The 20,233-nt window shown below is 39.4% G+C and overlaps 1 protein-coding gene across 1 annotated transcript in view; it reads right to left on the minus strand.

The window, feature by feature from the left end:
- Window positions 1-2,933: 2,933 nt before the first annotated feature.
- The window catches only part of oprl1 (opiate receptor-like 1), a 63,490-nt gene continuing 46,190 nt past the window's right edge, over window positions 2,934-20,233 (minus strand). The window contains exons 3-4 of the mRNA XM_067446577.1: window positions 9,527-9,879; window positions 2,934-4,381 (exon numbers count right to left, since the gene is read on the minus strand). Coding sequence (XP_067302678.1) covers window positions 3,858-4,381; window positions 9,527-9,879 — 877 coding nt within the window. The 3' untranslated portion in view covers window positions 2,934-3,857. The remainder of the gene's footprint in view (window positions 4,382-9,526; window positions 9,880-20,233) is intronic.

Genomic DNA, 20,233 nt, shown 5'->3' on the forward strand with positions numbered 1-20,233 from the left:
ATCTCTGAAGCCGCTGACTTATAAAAATAGTAGTCCAGTGTAATTCCTGTACATTTCCAGAAATGTTCACATTGAAGGTTTTTTTTTTTTTAACAAGCACAAAGTGAAGTGTGAAATGAAGCATGATGGCAGATACACACGCTGTGCTGTGCAACTGAGGTGCCACTCAATATGAATGCATCTCATTTACATATTTTCTTAGTTGAGAAATACAGTTGCAAGTCAAAGAATGTGAATCTGTTGTCATAAAATTGTTCACAGCAATAAATCAATGCAGCCTTCACAAACCAAAAACACACAAACAATTATACATTTTCATATATTTATTGAACACACTGTTTAAACATTCACAGTGCAGGGTGGAAAAAGAATGTGAATCACTAGGTTTGGGGCTGCTTTGTTGCCTGAGGGCCTGGACAGCTTGTTATCATTGACAAAACTAATGAATTCTCATTTTATCTGGACATATATCTGGAGTATGCAAGCCCATCTGTCCTCCATTTGAAACTCAAGTCAACTTGGGTGATCCAACAGGACAATGACCCAAAGCTCAGGAGTAAATCAACAGCACAATGGCTTTAACAGAAGAAAATATACTTTTTGATGTGGCTCAGTCAGAGCTCTGACCTCAATGGTAATTATTCTGAGGGTGTCTGCTGGCTCTCGAGGTCATGCCAAGCCATCCCACACCGTGTTTACACTGGATGTGTCATTTGTCGCGCCACAACAGCTTGAGGTGTCCAAAGCAGACCCATAATAATCAGTGATGCTGTCTACATTGTATGTGGTGTGGCGTGATTAAGGGTGACCAGATTTCTCATGGTGGAATACGGGATGGGATGGACACACACTCTAATATCCCGCCTTTACTAAGTGCAAGTTAAAATTAAAAATATACTATGATGGGATTTGCTACCTTTGATTAGGCTATTCCCACATGACAGAAGATAAAATCTACTACTCGCTTTAATTATTACTTAAGACAACTTAGAAAAGAAGAACAAAAAAATGTTTTTCATAAAAAGTCGAGACACTAAAAATAGAGCTGAAATACAGGACTGTCACAGGAAAAATTGAACATGTGGTCACCCTACATAACATGAAATATTCATGACAGTAAACGAATGCCCTGTTCTATTTCTGATGTACTTCAAGCACTCACGCAACTTCTGAACCAAACAACAAATGGATTTGCAACTATCACCTTGTGACATCCAGTGTAGAAAGCCTCAAGGTGTTGTGGTGCGAGAACTGACACATCCAGTGTAGACATTGTGTTAGATGGCTTCCAGTGTAGACACGGTGTGAGATGGTTTCCAGTGTAGACACGGTGTGAGATGGCGTCCAGTGTAGACACGGTGTGAGATGGCTTCCAGTGTAGACAAGGTGTGAGATGGCTTCCAGTGTAGACACGGTGTGAAATGGCTTCCAGTGTAGACACGGTGTGAAATGGCTTCCAGTGTAGACAATGTGTGAGATGGCTTCCAGTGTATACACGGTGTGAGATGGCTTCCAGTGTAGACACGGTGTGAGGTGGTGTGAGATGGCTTCCAGTGTAGACACGGTGTGAGGTGGTGTGAGATGGCTTCCAGTGTAGACAATGTGTGAGATGGCTTCCAGTGTAGACAATGTGTGAGATGGCTTCCAGTGTAGACAATGTGTGAAATGGCTTCCAGTGTAGACAATGTGTGAGATGGCTTCCAGTGCAGACACGGTGTGAAATGGCATCCAGTGTAGACAATGTGTGAGATGGCTTCCAGTGTAGACACGGTGTGAGATGGCTTCCAGTGTAGACACGGTGTGAGATGGCTTCCAGTGTAGACAATGTGTGAGATGGCTTCCAGTGTACACACAGTGTGAGATGGCTTCCAGTGTATACACGGTGTGAGGTGGTGTGAGATGGCTTCCAGTGTAGACACGGTGTGAAATGGCTTCCAGTGTAGACAAGGTGTGAGATGGCTTCCAGTGTAGACACGGTGTGAAATGGCTTCCAGTGTAGACAAGGTGTGAGATGGCTTCCAGTGTAGACATGATGTGAGATGGCTTCCAGTGTAGGCATGATGTGAGATGGCTTCCAGTGTAGTCATGATATGAGATGGCTTCCAGTGTAGACATGGTATTATGTAGATGACTTAGCATGACCTCAAGAGAGCCACCAAACATAAAGTATTACGCTGACCTAAAAAGTTTTGTAGAAAGTAATTTGTGCTGGTCTGATCCACAATTGAAAGTGTTTGGTGGAGGTTATTGTTCAGCAGCAGTGGGTCAAACTATTATTAAATGCACCATGCACTGTGAACATTTACACAGTGTTAAAAAACAACAACATAAAATGTGTTGTTTATCCTGACTTTGTTACGGAGATTAGATAAATTTTTTGAAGAAACCTAAGTTTCACATAATTTTTCCTGCACTTTAAAATCAACATTACAGCATGATATATATATATATATATATATATATATATATATATATATATATATATATATATATATATATATATAAACAATTTCCTGTGAGAATGTTTAGTAATGAACACAGTGCTTTACACCCATAGCAAGCCATAGAAGGGGCTTTTTGATAACTGCTCTTTAATAAGTATGCAGAAGAAGATTTCTCATAGGCTGTGTAAACGTCCATGGCATTAGCTGGCATTTGATTTAAGTCCATTGGAAAATGGTCCCACCAGTGAATAAATATGCAAGTAGATAATCAGCCAGTCAATGCAGCAAGTAAACAAACAATCACAATAACAAGTTAAAGTTGACAAGAATAAGCATTAAATGTCATTTTTTTCACTGACAGTTTTTATATATATATATATATATATATATATATATATATATATATATATATATATATATATATATATATATATATATATATATATATATATATATATATATATATATATATATTTCTTTAATTTGGCTTCTTTATAGTCTTTTTTCACATTCAGTGGTCTGTGATGTAAACCCATGACAGTGCTGGCTCTTTGTTGTCTGTCTTATCGAGAAGAATCTGTATGTGGTAACAAAGCAAGAGACAGAGCGGCGCAGAAAACATTCAAAAAATAATCGAGGTTATGCTGACAAACGTCATCAACAATGCACTCTTCATTTTATGCACATAGGACACTATAGCAACTGTTTTGCAATACGTTCTCATTTCTTAACAAGTATTTTTAAGCTTGAATATGTGCTACTAAACATACATGAATATAAAATATTTTTGCTTATTGTACAGTCAAACCAAGAAAAATATCAACCTTTTTTTTTTTTAAATAACAATCAGGTTTTACGAGTCTCTGTAGTTTCAGATTTGTGTCATAACTGTGTATAGTTATATAATATATAGTACAGTCCATTTACTATACACTGTTTATACACTATATATATATACTCTATAGTGTATATTGTACAGTCCAACACTTGGCAATACCACAAAAATAACTGATACGCTTAATCCATAGGTTCAGAAGTATGTTTAAGGCCATGGAATTCTACAGTCTTCAATTTCAAGAAACATTGATTGTTGTAAAGAGAGACATAAAAAGCATCTGTACAAGGCTGCAACACTGACTGACAAAGGTTAATAATTATTGAATAAGAACAGAATTGTAGACAATAACATCCAAATCCAATTAAGACACTGTAAAGTGAGCCCCTTTGTCCCTAAAAGGGCGTGTCGTTTGACATGACTCCGCCCTCACTCCTAGCCCAACCCTTTCCCCCGCCTACCTGGCGGAGGTGACTGTGGTGCTAGAGTGTTGTAATCTGAGTCAGCTCAGAATTTGAGCTTCCTGTCCCTGGATTGGGTTGCGGCTCTGGGCTGACCAGGGGCAGCTCCACGCCTAGTCATGCGGGGTTACTATTTCCATCGGCAGTCTTGCAGTTGTAGGCCACCTCACGAGCAATGTTGCGCATACGGCTCGACTGCTGCGCATCAAGGCCGAACGGTGAAGGGTGGCAGAACTCGCGGAAGCAGCGCTTGAAGTTTTCGTCAAGGAACGCATAGAGGACAGGGTTAAGGCTGCTGTTGACGTAGCCTAGGGCGATGCAGAAGTGCATCAACACCACCGTCTGCACGCTCCCTAAGTTGAAGCCCAATGACTGCGCCAGGGCCATGATCTGGATGGGCGTCCAACACACAACGAAAGCGGCGACTACCACCAGCACCATGCGTGTGATGCGCCGAAGGTTGCGATCTTTCTCCTTGGATCCCGATAGGATGCGAACACTGCGGAGGCGCTTCACCATGAGGCTGTAGCACACGCTAATGATCGCCACAGGAATCAGGAAGGAGAGAAGGAAAATACACGTCCCAAACACTGGGTCCCAGTAAGCGCGAGGATCCGGGAGAACCAAGATGCACTCGATGCCTGAGAGGAAAGGCAAATATTAGTCATATTCGATTTGAATTTGGATTGAGGCAGCAATCAGAATGCAGAATTTTAATTCCAAGGAAGTAGAACTGAAAGTCAATAAAAGTCATACAACTGTAATTTTTAACTATAGAAAACAGACGGACAGACAGACAGACAAAGAGATAGATAGATAGATAGATAGATAGATAGATAGATAGATAGATAGATAGATAGATAGATAGATAGATAGATAGATAGATAGATAGATAGATAGATAGATAGATAGATAGATAGATAGATAGATAGATAGATAGATAGATAGATAGATAGATAGATAGATAGAGATTTAAAAAAATGCCAAAAAAGAAACAGAAAAATCTATGAAATATCACACTGTATGTAATCAAAAACTGCTAAGTAAATATCTTCCAGAGTGCCCCTCAATAATATTGAGATTTTTTTTTTTTTTCCAGATTCAGCATGCCCTTTTCAGAAACTGTTTTTCACAGTTAATCATTTTCTCCCTGCCACTCCTCTTGACATTTTTGACAGCCTACATCTGAGAGCATTAAACGCCTCTCCAGTCTCCTGAGACGTGTGAATCTGGACTTCTACATCAACACTGCCATGAAACATTTGACAAGAGATGTTCCAACCACCCATCCATCCACATTAACGTATTTTAACCCATCCCTTACTTCCATCCATCCATCCATCCATCCATCCATCCATCCACATTAACGTATTTTTAACCCATCCCTCACTTCCATCCATCCATCCATCCATCCATCCATCCATCCATCCATCCATCCATCCATCCACCCACCCACCCACCCACCCACCCATCCATCCATCCATCCATCCATCCATCCATCCATCCATCCATCCATCCATCCATCCATCCATCCATCTATCTATCTATCTATCTATCTATCTATCTATCTATCTATCTATCTATCTATCTATCTATCTATCTATCTATCTATCTATCTATCTATCTATCAAGAAAAAGTATTTGAATCGCTTGCAGAATCTGTGAAAATGTGAATCATTTTAATAAAATGAAAGAGATCATACAAAATGCACTATTTTTATTTAGTAGTGTCCTGAATGATATATTGTACATACGATTGTTTATTGTACAAAAAAAAAAAAAAAAAAAAAAAAAAAAAAAAACACCTGAAGATTCTGCTGGACCTAGAGGATTTTTCTGAAGAACACTGGTCAGTTTAACTGCTAAGGACAAATGGTAATTTTCCCCTATACTGTAATCAATAATCCTCCACTAAAATCAATCCGGATCATTTCTAAGGCAACAGGCAGACTGGCATGGGACTGGAAAAAATATGCCTGCAACTGGTTGGCATTAGTTATATGTGCAAAATATAAAATTATATGTAAAACATGCAACAGTGTTTCTGATTTGTTATGCTCCCACCAATATGGAATATAGATTTACAATTCATAATTTGCCATGTTGTGACCAAGCAATTGTTCCAGGCCTGCTTGTTTGTTTGAAAGCTATTTTGAGATGGAACAGCTTTGCTAAGAAGTTAAACAAAACTTTTCAACTACACTGCTGGACATTTGTTTAAAGACATTCATTTACATCTCTCCACCTCTGAAGCTCTGTCATTCTCCCTCCCTCTGCTTCTGTCAGTCTTTCCCTGCAGTGTCAAAGGCAGCAGAACACAACTTGCATAAAGTGATGAATAAATAAATATGTTGCAGCCTGGCAGTAGCGGAGAGGAGAGTGTTACGAAAGAAATCTGTCTGAACATTCTGCAGAGAGAAACGCTGATCATCTGAACTGTACTGCGTGTCCGAAGAGACTGTTTTATATCTGGGGCTGTCTAAGAACTTTCCTTCTTGGATGCATTTGGTGCAAAATGCAGCGGCTGACTGCTGACTGGCTCAAGCACATTCTCCAGTATCTGTCCATTGATGGCTCCTCTACAACTGGCTTCCTGTTGCGTTTAGAGTTAAATACAAGGTCTTGTCAATGGTTTTTAAAGGTTAACATGGTCTTGCTCCAGAGTATATTTCAAAACTGTTAAAGCATCATTGTCAGATTGTTGCAGATTGTTGAGTTTTACTTTTAAATGTTTCTAACTCACACTCGAAAACTAAAGGAGAGTGTGCCTCAGGAATGGCCTTCCTTTACTGTGCTCCTGTGACTCTATGAATGTTTAAAATCTATGTTGAAAATGCACATCTACCCTGTTGCTTACAAATGCCCTTAGCTGCTTATAGAATAGTGATGTGTAGTGGGTGTATTATCAGTATGCTTTTGTTTTGGTAATTTTAAAAGTGTAAAGTTGATATTTCCTTTTGATGAATATAAATGCTATAAAAAAATAAATGTTGATTGATTGATTGCTTGAGTAAACTCTATGTGCAGTAAAGCACATTGACATTGTTAGAACCTATTGAGATGGGCTTCCGTCTTTAATCTTAGACCCCCAAGGATCAGCGGATAATTCAGCGTTTATCACTGTAAACATTTGGGGATTATATTGTATGAACAAAAGTACAGTATAAGTGGTGCGGCAAGCTATTTACTTTTTCTCACTTTTCTATGACTAATGAACTTAAATGTTTTAGTGACATTTAAAAATAAGAATATTTTATTAATAAGACTTTAAAGGGGAATGTGCTAACATAATAATAATAATAATAATAATAATAATAATAATAATAATAATAATAATAATAATAATAATAATAATAATAACATTTCTATTTAAATTCTTAAGAATCTATGATTGGATCATAGTGATTATTATGTTTCTAGCATGTTAAATTATTGTCCACAGTTCGCCTAACCCTAAAGGACGAACCGTGTAGCTTTTCATTTCTTAAACACCCATGGAGAAAAAACACATCATGGCCAGATTCCAGAATGACAATGTCAAGATTCATCAGGCTCTGTGAAAGAATGTTTAGGAGGGAGTATGAAAATTAATTTGCACACACAAATTTCCACCTCTGACTTCAGACCTTAATTCATTGAAATGATTTGTGATGTGCTAGCCTAGAAATCTAGACGCACCCTAGCGGCAGCAAATCTAATTTGCCGCGAGTGTCGTCTAGCAACTCTCAATACACATCTGAGCTGTAAAAACCACACTCTGGTCAGACTGGGGCTTAATATAATGACGGCCGAGTTGCGTTTGCGTGCTTCTAGTAAACACAGAAACTGGCGAACGGCGGTCTTTCGAATCAGCTTTGACCGCGACTTGGAGTTGAGCTTTTCTCTGAGAAAATAACAAAAGAACAGCACTGAAGTCATTCTTAAGAAGGGAAGATGTGTTCGAAGTTTTGCCGACCGGATACGCCGAAAATTTTATCTGTCAAAGAGCTCTGCTTCACCTTCGTTGCTCTGGTTGGTTGTAGCGCTATCCAATTGCGTGCACGCCATGCAGAGGGAGTTTGAAATACAACCATTTATCCCGCCCCTCGGATTGAGCCCTGTCAATGGTGAGTTTCCAGACCAAACATCTTGATGTGGGTCTGGCTTGTCAAGGCTAGTGATGTGCTGGAGTAAACTTGAGATTTTGTATTGCATTGCCAATACAAGATCTTGACCAAAATTTGATGGAAATACATTCTGTGATGTTATTTCCTTTAAGAGGTGCAACATTATTTTGGTCAATATTGTGTATTGTCTTTCACAAACATAAAAAAAATCTTACAGAATATACACACTACCATTTCAAAGTTTGGGGTCAGTAAAATTATTATTATTATTATTATTATTATTATTATTATTATTATTATTATTATTATTATTATTATTATTATTATATACATGCATATCCACTGGATATAAAACAATTCTTATAATATAAAATTAACCTCCAATAGGCAAAAATCCATGCATAGGCCCATGTATTGCATGTTTATACTTCACCTGTAATGTAAATGTGTTTTCCTTTAATGTGCAAGTTTAGTGGTGAATACTTCACAGAAAGGGAACATTTTTTTTTCACACGACAATACATCTAAATGGGCTTATCCATTATTCTTCGGGATCTGTTAGGTTCATGAATAATGGATGAGAAGAGGGAGTTTAGGAGATGAGTGGTCACACAAACAATTTAACTGATGTTCACGTAGTTACACAAATCAAAATGTAATTTTATACACAGCCAACAATTTGTATGCACTCAAAATGCATTGCACACTGACATACTAAATGCATACTTGCATTTATATCAGCATTGTATCAGCATTGTGTTGAACCTGTTTCCAGCTAATACAAATAACCTAGCAAGGTACTTTCAGTGTTTTTTGTTTTGTTTGTTTTTTTTACTAAAAAGAAACTTCATTCATTTAGGAAATCTTATGATTATCAAGAGCTCAAAGCCACAGGGAGGAAAGGCGCTTCTGGGTCACCTGTGGTTCTGCTTTCAGAAAAGTGTGCAGAGCAATTACCGTAACTTCAATGGAACCCATAACAGCAAAATGATTAACACTGCAATGCTCTGATGTGCTTTTAAAGCATATTAATAGTGCATGTTATTGTCAAACAAACCCCACAAACATATACAGTCATATTACAATTCCCCTGTAGGTCTAAGGTTATAATTTGTTATTTGGCGTACCAGTACACCCTGTAGTAGTAAAATGGCTACTCCCGATTGAATGTTAAATAAATGTTTAATATTTACTTACTGCCCTGGGATTTACTGTGATTCCCACATTTGAAACAGGAAACTTTTACTGCCATCATTTGACATATTTTCTAAATTTAAATTGGATATTGAATATTCAGAATGAACACTGCCTGCACACACTTTTGAGGAGTTTTTTTTTTTTTTTTTTTTTTCTGGAAACAATGTTTGATTCAGCTAATATCCTAGTAATATGCAAGTTATTGTTATTAAAAGTTCATATCTAGATATAGATACAATAACGATATATCGTTCAGCCCTATTTTTTTTTTTTAAATTAGATAAGATTATTATGAATTATTATTATTATTAGTAGTAGTATAACAATATATTTCATTTAAGCTAGTTGGCAGGTCAACATTTCTCATTTTTAATTAATTTAGTTAAACTCGATGTACTAAAATAACTTAAAAAACTGAGACTAGCCTATATACTAAATAGTTCATATGTAAAATAAGGTCATAACTGGTATACACACACTCACCATGGTCATTTTCCACGTCTCCAAGTACCATAGCCGGGACCCCTATGGCTGAAGCCAAGACCCACACACAAATATTGACCACTTTGGCCTTGTGGGGTGTCCGCATGTCCAGGGCTTTCACTGGGTGGCACACGGCCACGTATCGATCCATGCTCATCACAGTCAAGGTGAACACACTAGTGAACATGTTATAGTAGTCAATGGAGATGACCGCCTTGCAAAGGGCATTTCCAAAGGGCCAGTAACCAAGGAACACATCTGTGCCCTGGAAGGGAAGCGTGGCCAGAACCAGCGCATCGGCCAGTGCCAGGTTAAAGATATAGATGTTGGTAGCCGTCTTCATCTTGGTATATCTGTGCAAGTGACAGAAACGACAATAAAAAAGAGAATTAAACTATAAATCAGGATGAATAGCTGAACACATTTATCCTGACAAAAAGCAGTCTGTATTTGCGAGGAAACAGATTAGTTGTCGCTCCCCTGGGCCCTCGGCAACAATGACATTAAAATGCTACAACCTGTGATGCCCACTGTGGAAACACACCAAGATTCATAAAACAACACATTACAAATACTGGAATCAGAATCAGAAAGAGCTTTATTACCCAGTCTGCTTGCACACAAATATTATTATTTTTTTGTGGTAAATATGAGCAAAGCATTTCCATGGCAATGCATTGAAAGCAGGAAATATTTGTTTTATGATGTTTGCACTTAGTATCTATCAAATGTTGCAACATTGTTGAAATTAAAAATGACAAGTGTAATGATTCCTGCCAACTTCAATGCATATTATATAATACAATAATTAATAAACAAATAATTTATTCAATGAACACATATGTTACGTGCTGTGCTCGTAGATAAGCTCACAGAGACAAAAGAGAACGATAAACATGGATTTTATTAACAAACTCAGGGGAACATGCAACACAGCTAGACATTAACGATTACCGACAAACACAGAGGGCAAACTGAGGGATTAAATACACAGGATAACTGAGGATAACGAGGGGCAGGTGAAAGACAAGGCACAGGCGATTGACATGACTAATTAACTAAACAGGGGAGAAACACAGGCTAAACTAACAGAGACAAGACAGGCCTACATGTAACATGACGCCTCCTCCCGGGCGTGGAAACCAACAAAACAGACAGTCAGTGGTGGTACACAGAGTCCAGCGGGAGACATGGAAAGGGAGGAGCCAGAGGGGAGCCAGGAGCAGGAACCAGATGGTGTGCCAGAAACCAGCCACGACGAGGCCCCAGGGCGGAGTGGATGGTGGAAAGAGCCACGGAGGATATGACTGGGATGATGAAGATGCCCTGGGGAGGACCAACGGAGAAGCCTCTGATGGAGCCGACGAGCTGAGGAGCCCCCGCGACGCAGAAATTCCTGGAGACCGAGGTGTCCCCGCAGTGATGAGCACCCGAGGTGGAGACGGTGGACCAGAGGGCAGCAGCTGATCCGGAGGGACCGAGGACAAAGGCGAAGCCGAAGGGAGGGCGGAGCCAGACGAAGCCAGGCCGACGACTGATCAAGGCGGAGCCTTAGAGACGAGGGAGCCCAGAGAAGCCGTATGACCGATGGTACCCGGTGGAGCCGAGGGAGGGAGGAGCCAAGGGGGCGCCGAACAGTCAACGGACCGAAGCGGAGCAGGGGGCACTGAGGCTGGAGGTGGAGGCTCCCCACACAGCATGTGGATGGCGCAGAGGAGCGGAAGGGCGGCAGTGAGGAAAGCACTGAGGGGTGGACTAACTGAGGAGGTGGGAGAGGGAGGCAGGGTGGGAATTCTTGACTCTCAGGAGACTCTGGAGATGCTGGAAGCTCGGAGACAACTAGAAAGACAGGGGGTATAGGGAAAACTTCTCCAAAAAAGTCCATCAAGTCCACCTCACATACCTTCCTCAGGTTGTCTGTTTAATTGCCATGGACCTCTTGTAGCTCATCCACCATGGAGGTGTTGTGGGTGGGGCTTTCCTCCCAGCCCTCGAACTCCACAATGTCTCCCTCAGCGATGTTTGGCATTGCCGGCTCACGCATCTGGTCAGACCTTCGCTGGTGGTCCGGGCTCCGTGGCGATGACACCCTCCGTCCTTGTCCTCAGTGCGGGCTCGTCATCCTTAGCGGCCGGTCCCCACGGTCGGCGGTGGGCTCGTGCAACCTTTCCGTTGCGTCACTCGCTGGTGGCGGTTGGCTGGTCTCTGGCAGTGGTGGAATGAGGCCGGTACCACTGTCCTCCTCAGCGGGGTCGATGGTCATTGGCGAGTGGTTGTTTACCAGCACCCACTCCACAAATGCGGCAAAGTCTTCCTTTGGACCGCCCACTGGAACGAGTGCCTTCGACCGTTCGCGCCGGCCGGCGTAGTAGAATACGCTGAGCGAGCGGTCCGGGAAATGGGACTGGAGAAAGTCCTGAGTGTGTGCTTCCAGTGGGCGGTCTCCCTGTTCCAGGCAGATGAGTTGGACATCGGGAAGGGCCATGGGAAGACGGGGAAACAAACAAAATAAAGAACCCCCAAAAAAGACCCCCCCCCCCCCAAAAAAAAAAAAAAAAAAAAAAACTGTTTCGCTTCTGTTATGGCTGTGCTCGTAGATAAGCTCACGGAGACGAAGGAGAACGATAAACATGGATTTTATTAACAAACTCAGGGGAACATGCAACACAGCTAGACATTAACGATTACCGACAAACACAGAGGGCAAACTGATGCTGCGTCCCAATTAGCCTACTTATACTACGTCCTAAAAGTATGTACTCTTTTTGTGAAGAAAAAGTATAAACTTTTGAGTGTGTAGCAGAAAAGTATGCAAGCTTCGGGACATACTACTTCGCCATCTTTAACGGACTCTGTTGCTTAGTTACGTGCATCCCGTCACCGTTTAACTGCCCTGTCAATCATCGTCAGATTCGTCACAGTTCAAATCCTCCACATTCAGATTAATCTCCTACCGTATCGGAGAGAAATGTAGCCGCACGTTGATCTGCCATGTGTGGGTCTTTGTGGGTCAGAGACTCTCCTCATGTGTTTGCAGTTTAAATATTATGATGCATTTAAAAGTTAATGGCCAAATGTGTCTTTACAAAAGTTCACAATGCTGCTGCAGGTGAAATATAATGTGGACAACATTGAATAAATATAATTTTGTCAGGTTAAATATTGATAGTTGGTCACTCAAACCCCTTTATCTAAACTTCTCTACTTAACCGTCATACTCATATCCGTCATGTTTGTAGTTTTGTAACGCTTTTTATCCACGTTTGTAGTTCTAATCGAATCCTCGTCAAACTCGCAATGGGTTGTGGGCAATATCAGCTGTTAGAGTGCCCATCGATCTATACTTCGAATTCTGACCAGAAATAGTAAACCATCCGGGAATCTCTGGAATACTCTTTTAAACATACTACGATTTGGGACATACTAATTCTATTTTCGAATACTATTTAGGATGGATAGTATGCGAATTGGGACGCAGGGTGAGGGATTAAATACACAGGATAACTGAGGATAACGAGGGGCAGGTGAAAGACAAGGCACAGGTGATTGACATGACTAATTAACTAAACAGGGGAGAAACACAGGCTAAACTAACAGAGACAAGACAGGCCTACATGAAACACATGAGTAGTATTACACACACTGGCCCTCATTTATCAATCTTGCGTAGAAACGGGTGTATATGTTGGCGTAAGATTATGCTAACACTCCTCTCCCCGCCTGATTTATAAACTGTGCGCACCTCTGCAATCCAGGTGTACGCAATACCTGCCCTTGATAAATTCCGCGGCTGAAAACGATCGTCATTAGAAAAACACGCCCCTATATATTCAAGTCTCCGCCTCCCCCACGCCCTTATTTTACGCCATGGACACACGGAAGAGGGCAAAGAAGCGAAACTTTTCCAACGTGGAGATCGGGTGCATCTCAATCATCTCACTAGTTCACTAGTCAGGGCACTGATTAGGACATAAGTCAATGGGCTGACTCCCTGATCAGTGCCCTGAACTAGTGAGATGACTGAGACGCACCCATCGAGACCATCACCAGGGAAGTGAAAAAAAAAAAAACTAAATTGTTTTATTTGGCAGTTTAAAGAGTGGGATTAAAGGCACCCACAAAAACAAAATATGGACCCAAATTACGAGTACTGTTAATAGTGTGGAGGTTGAGAAGCGCACTCCAGCAGTTTAAATAGCTGTTTGGATGATAAATTACCGATCACAATGCATTATTTTACAGCACGTTTTGAAACAATTAGCATTTCATTTCGTATCACGGCACATGTATTGGGGTGTACGATATGATGATGTGATGTGGAGTAGCCTACCATTCATTCACATTAATAATTGCATGACAATTTGTAAGATTCTTCTTCTTCTTATTATTATTATGATTTTTATTATTAATTAGAAGAAGAATGTCGTCATTATTCATTTTATTATTATTATTTAAAAGAAGAAGAATGTAATTTTTATTATTTTGTCAGTCTGAATTATTTTCAGTTCCAGTCTGTGCGCAGCTGCCGGGCCTAACCCTGAAACATCAGGTAAAGCACACAGGCTCAACTGGAGGAACGCTTTGGTAAAGTCACACAAATTAAACATTGAAGTCCATGTTGCACAAAAATGCACACTGTAATTAAGTTTATAATTACTATGTTGTTGTTGTTGTTGTTTTTTACAGTGGGCCATAATATAGCATATCTTTGTCAGTGCGTTTTGTGGTGTTACACACAGAAAAATAGGGTGTCAAAATTGTACCTTTAGGGGTACAACAGCTTGTCGCTGGGGCAGTACCCTTAAAAGAACAACGTTGTACCATTTTTACCACAAAAAGGTTCATAGTAGTACCTTAAGGTACGCATTTGTACTCAAAGGTATAATATGCACCTTTTATGAGTAAAAAAGGTACAAATATGTCCTTTTAAGGGTACTGCCCCAGCGACAAGCTAAAGGTACAATTTTGACTGTGTGTAGGAATTGTTTTTCTGCGCATTTTTGCACTAACTCAAAACATGTGTACACCACCGCCTGAGCTGGCGTAGGATTTGAGCGTGCCGTACGCCAACGTCCATATTGATAAATCTCAAAGTAAACGTACGCTGGAAATTTGGTGTATGCACTTTTGATAAATGAGGGCCACTGTAACTAACTTTGTATATAAATGCATGTATTATTAGTATTTGTATTTTTTTGTATTGTATTGTATGTAGTATGTTAATGTGTGGCTTATATTGTGAAGAGCTATATGCAAATAATAATGACTACTTTTTTTATTGCAATTATAAAAATAAATAAATAAAACAATTCTGAAAATTGAAATTAGTCACTTATTAGTCACCAATGTTTTGCAATATGAAAATCCTTAACATCTCTGCCTGGTGTAATCTAATGTTTTGTTTCTCTGTAATCAAACTGACATTTAACAATAATGACAGGTCTTGTTCATGCTGGTTCATCGGGTGAGGATTTGTGTCTGATGCCTCTGCTAGATTTTTGTTTATTTGTTTATTTAGAGTTCTCTTTCATACATCTTAAAGAATGTGTATATATTTAACATAATGAGGTCCTGCTTCTGACAGTGAAATGCTCCATCAATTCCAGTCCTTTCTAAACTCATTCTGATGCATTACACTTCCAAAAACCTCTTCTTGACCACCACAGTGGCTCTAAATGCAACAACTGCACATGTGGAACATACATTTCTACCCAATTGGAGAGGACAGAGAATCTCAACGCAAAAATGATCGGGAGGAATTGGACACAGCTTCCCTCTGTATGTCATATTCTAACTTATTCCATCAATAATATACACCACTGTGCTTCTGACACCTGTGGCTTGATCTAAGTCTGTAGTAGAAATCACTTGTATTTCACCTTCAGCCCAATATCCATTTTCTCCCTAATCTAATCACTGAATCTTCTTATCTGACAGCCATTAATTGGAATTGTCTAACTATCATATTGTGCTGTCCATATTGAGGCCATACCATAAATAAAGGTTCTGGAACCTGACAAAGAATCTTCATCAATGGCAATTTTGACTAATGGAATATGTTTAGCAGAAGTCAAATTAAGCCAATTACCAAAAACGTTTTGTTAGAAGCTTTTTTATTTTATTTTTTAGATTACACTATTCATTAAGGAATTTGACCCATTCGAAAAACTTGAATACCCTCTACCATTTGATTCTTTAAAGTCTGAGCTAAAAATAGATATGCTGCAAGATGTGTCTCAAAAGCAGATGATTCTACTAATGCATCTGCCAATTCATTTGCTGCATTGTTAAGATGCCGACCTGCTGCTATAATATGTAAAGAACCTTTAAGAGCCTCAGTGAGTCCTTTCCCTGTAATTTTTCTCACACACTGAGTGTATTCACTTAATTGATTAAGCAGTATTACTTATTGAATCGACAGAACCAAATACCCCCGCTTTGTCTCCCCATATACTCATTGACCAGTCAATCTTTGGAGTTATAATATTTTACTTCTTTTTCCAACCATCTCCTTATTTGTGTGAAATTTCCACAATAGGATTAATCAAAAATGGTAAGAAGGGATATATTCAATTATAATTTATACATTGTCACACCATATGGGCTTCATTTATCAGGGTTTCTTTTGCTAACAAGATACCATGAGCTGGCCCAATAGTTGTAGCTGAGATGTTTTAACTTTGTTTGTCTTTTCCACAGAAAGATAAAAACATTGTCCGATTTCTCCAGTTTCTAGTTCAATCTTACAATATTCATTATTATCTTCTGAATGCCATACTCTTGAATAATTTCCCTTGAATCTTGTTGTTTTCCAGGCATTATCCCTTAGGAATCCCTCACATGGCAACATTATGGGATAAATACACCCTGGGCCAATGAATCCCATATTGAAATCATGCAAGTAGGGTTCAAAATGAAGTTAATTTCCACATTAGTAGAATACATTTAACATTGTTCTCTTGAATACATATTTCATATTTAAGCACTACTAGAATATGTCCCCATTTTCACTGGTCACAATGTTACTCTTTTGTAACATTGATGAAAATAGTTACATCCACCATAGATGCCCTCATGATATTTAGCAAGATCTTTATCATTACTTGGCACCCAATCCCATAATCCCCATTTGGAAATAAAGGGTAGAGTAAAATGTTGGCCGAATTTCAGAGTTGCATTTCGAGTGATTCCTTGTACTCGAGGAGTCCATAAAGCTTGGGTTCCCTGGCAAGTAAAATGAAAAACAAGCATACCATCATCATTGTGTATAGAGAATAGCTTGCACCCATCTCTAATCAATGCCAATGGGAATGATCCATGAAATGGAAGCAGAAAAATACATTAAAAAAATCACTCCTTTGTTACCAGTCTTTAAAGCTCAATTTCAGGCCATAAGCCATCATTGTCATTTTGTTCATTCACTAAACAAGGTTTAACTTGTGACCAATGATACCATCTATCTGTTCCTACACTCTTCCCTTTAAGGCAAACACTCGTCTCTTTTGAGATTTCATAAAGTCCCTCCCACCTAGGCACTAAACCTTTCCTAGCATTTTTTTTTTTTTTAGCCATAACAAAACTGCCTAACTCTGGAAAGTGTGAAACGTCAGTAGTGATGTGTTTTTCATCCCAGTGGTTGTATGTTCTTCATCCCATTGCTACTGAGCCTCTTGCACTTTTTTGTTATTCTCTTGGGAAGCTTAGTCCAGCATTGTGAGATAACGTTGTAGCTTCTCTTGGATAAAAATGGAATCTCCTGTTCTCGTAGGCGGCAGAGCATCAGGGGGTAGAACCATTGCTCTTCCAGTCATCAGTTCAAAAGGGGTCAGTCCTGTTACTCTTCCCATCAACTTCATTGCTTCCTTCATCAGTTTTCCAGTGAAGTGAGTTCCATTGTCATAATCAATTTCAAATGAAGGACCCTAGCAAGAAAAAAAAAAAAAAAACGTATTCCACCATTACTCATGCTGCCACTTCAGCAGTTCACGTTTTCATGGGGAATGCTTCCACCCACCTAGTAAATCAGTCCATGATTACTAGACTACATCAGTACCCTCCTCTGGGTGACAAAGGTCCAGTGAAATTGATTTGGAGATGCGTCCATGTTCCTGTGGGTCTGTGTTCATGTGACATTCACACTTTTAGAGGTTTCCCACATTTGCTTTCCTGCAGATCAAGCATCTCCAACAGTAATCATCAATGTCTCTCACCACCATGTCTTGCTGATTTGATGGCTTTAATGGTGTGTATATCTCTTAGTGTTATTTGATGTGCCTCAACCAAGAAATCTAATTATCTCCAAAACTGTTTAAATCTCTTCAGATGAGGCAAGGCTGTGAGAATGGCTTCACGTTCTCCTGGTGTAAATGGTATCTCTTCTGTCATCATTTCAGATTGTAATTCTTCCTTTTTAACAGCAAGTGGAGACAATTCAGGACCAACTTTGTGATCATGTCGTCATCCCTTGTCTGATCACCCCAGTCAGATCCATAATTATGAGTTGATGTACATCGCAGCATGTCTCTGTTTGGCTGGGTTGATTATTGGAGCTGCTAATGCAGAAGCTATACATTTGTCAAGTGGGACTCTGTTTAAGCTTGAAGCTTGTGCTGTATCAGAGGAGTCTGATAAATTGGCTTGTAAGGAGACGGCAATGCAGTAGTTGCTGATTTGGCTGGTTTGTGAATATTTCCTTTCAGCTTCAGCTATTATTATTATTATTATTATTATCTGTTCAATCTGGATCAAATAAATCATCACTGGTGGGGTTTTATTTTCCTGAACATGATTTTGATCAAATTAGTATATGCTTCAACTTGAGGCTTCATTGCTTCAGCAAGTGGAACTGGACAACCTTCAATACTGCAACAAACTCCACCTCGTTTCACGATCCAATTAGCTGTCCTTTTTGAAAAGTTTTACCTTGATAGTCTTTTTGGGTCTCGAATGAGCCTAACTGCTCATCCATGGATGCATTAATATGAAGTCAGTTTTTCAAAAACTTGGCCTACGTCTTGTTCTTCTTTCCAGGTACCACACAGAAATTGTTCTGCTGTTACTGTTGCTACTTTCTGCCATTTCCAAATTATTCTCTCTCTCTCTCTCTCTCCCTCTCTCTCTCTCTCTCTCTCTCTCTCTCTCTCTCTCTCTCTGTATGTGTGTGTGTGTGTGTGTGTGTGTGTGTGTGTGCTTAGAACAGCTATGTATGTGTGTGTGGGTTTCCAAAGGAGAGGGCAATCTTTCTTCTCTCTCCCTTACCATTCTATTAGTTATGTATAACTGTGTTTATGTGTAAAAAAGCAGGATTGTATAAGTGTGTGTGTGTGTGTGTGTGTGTGTGTGTGTGTGTGTGTGTGTGTGTGTGTGTGTGTGTGTGTGTGTGTGTGTGTGTGTGTGTGTGTGTGTGTGTGTGTGTGTGTGTGTGTGTGTGGTGGATATGTCTGTCTATAGAGTGAATTCTGAGGGAGGTGCTACCCTGCGTCTCTCTCTTTCCATTTAGAATCACCAGAGGAACAAAATAAAAAAACTGGAAACATTTAAAAGAAAAGTGTCTCTTATATTTTCAGTTGTTTTGTTGTTGTTGTTGTTGTCATTTTTAAGTTTCTCATTTATTAGCTGAACTTATTTTTTATTTATTTAGTTGAACTCAATCAATTTCTCCTCCTTTAATATTGTATAGCTTCACTGTCAAAATCAGAATTCCCGTGATTTAATCTACGTCAGCGTGTTTAAACGTTTGAGGATTCTTTTCTACAGAACTCCCCTTAGAGCCCACATCCGCCACTTTATGTCTCGACACACTTCCTCATCTGTTTGTAACAGCACAAATATTCGGTGTGTGAAATATTTGTATTTAAAATATTAGTCAATAATATAAAATAATTGCTGATCTCACTGCAGACTCGCCACATTCCACCTCAGTCATGTCAAGCTAATTGCTAAATTGCTGTATGGCTTATTCTCCTGAAGATTTGACTACTAAATTTTCCTTTTAAAAAAGATCCACTTTTACCCCAGCTTCATTCAAACATTTTGGCACAACTGGTATTTTAAATAACACAGTTATTTTCAGCAGTTTCAGTCAATGTCTCTATGCATCAGGCAGACTTATTGCTATTTAGAAAGAAAGAAAAAAGTCTTACCTGATCGATTGAGACAAATGGCTGAAGATGCGATCCCGTACCATGATGTCAAATCTACATGACTCAAAATTAAACTCTTTCCCTGTTGTCTAATTCACAGGACCAGACACCAGTTATTGTGCCAAGAGATCTGTTTTATTTAATATTTTTATCAGACACAGGAGAGAGAGACAGTGAACCAAAAAAGGTCTTCATGCAAGCGTCTCTGGCCCTCTGGACAAAAAGCTTGAGTTTTTATATGCTGGAAAAGCTACCAGAGGAACAAAAATGGAATATATAAATGTATAACAAACCGTTAAGTAGACATATGCATTGAAACTTAACCTACGCACACACATAGGCCTTTTAATCCACAGTCTTCCCCCACACTCGATGTATTCAAGCATACAATGATTAAAAATTATTCTGAATGCTAATCAAAATGTAATAATGCACATACACAATACTTACTGATTACAAATACGAATAAAAATGCAATATTGAATAAGGAAATTGAATCTACAGAAGCCAAAATGATACTTGTGACTCAGCCTGTGAAACCCTGGCTAAAGTTGCATAATAAGAG

The sequence above is a fragment of the Pseudorasbora parva genome, chromosome 6, assembly GCF_024679245.1.
Source record: "Pseudorasbora parva isolate DD20220531a chromosome 6, ASM2467924v1, whole genome shotgun sequence".
In the NCBI taxonomy this organism is placed as follows: domain Eukaryota; kingdom Metazoa; phylum Chordata; class Actinopteri; order Cypriniformes; family Gobionidae; genus Pseudorasbora; species Pseudorasbora parva.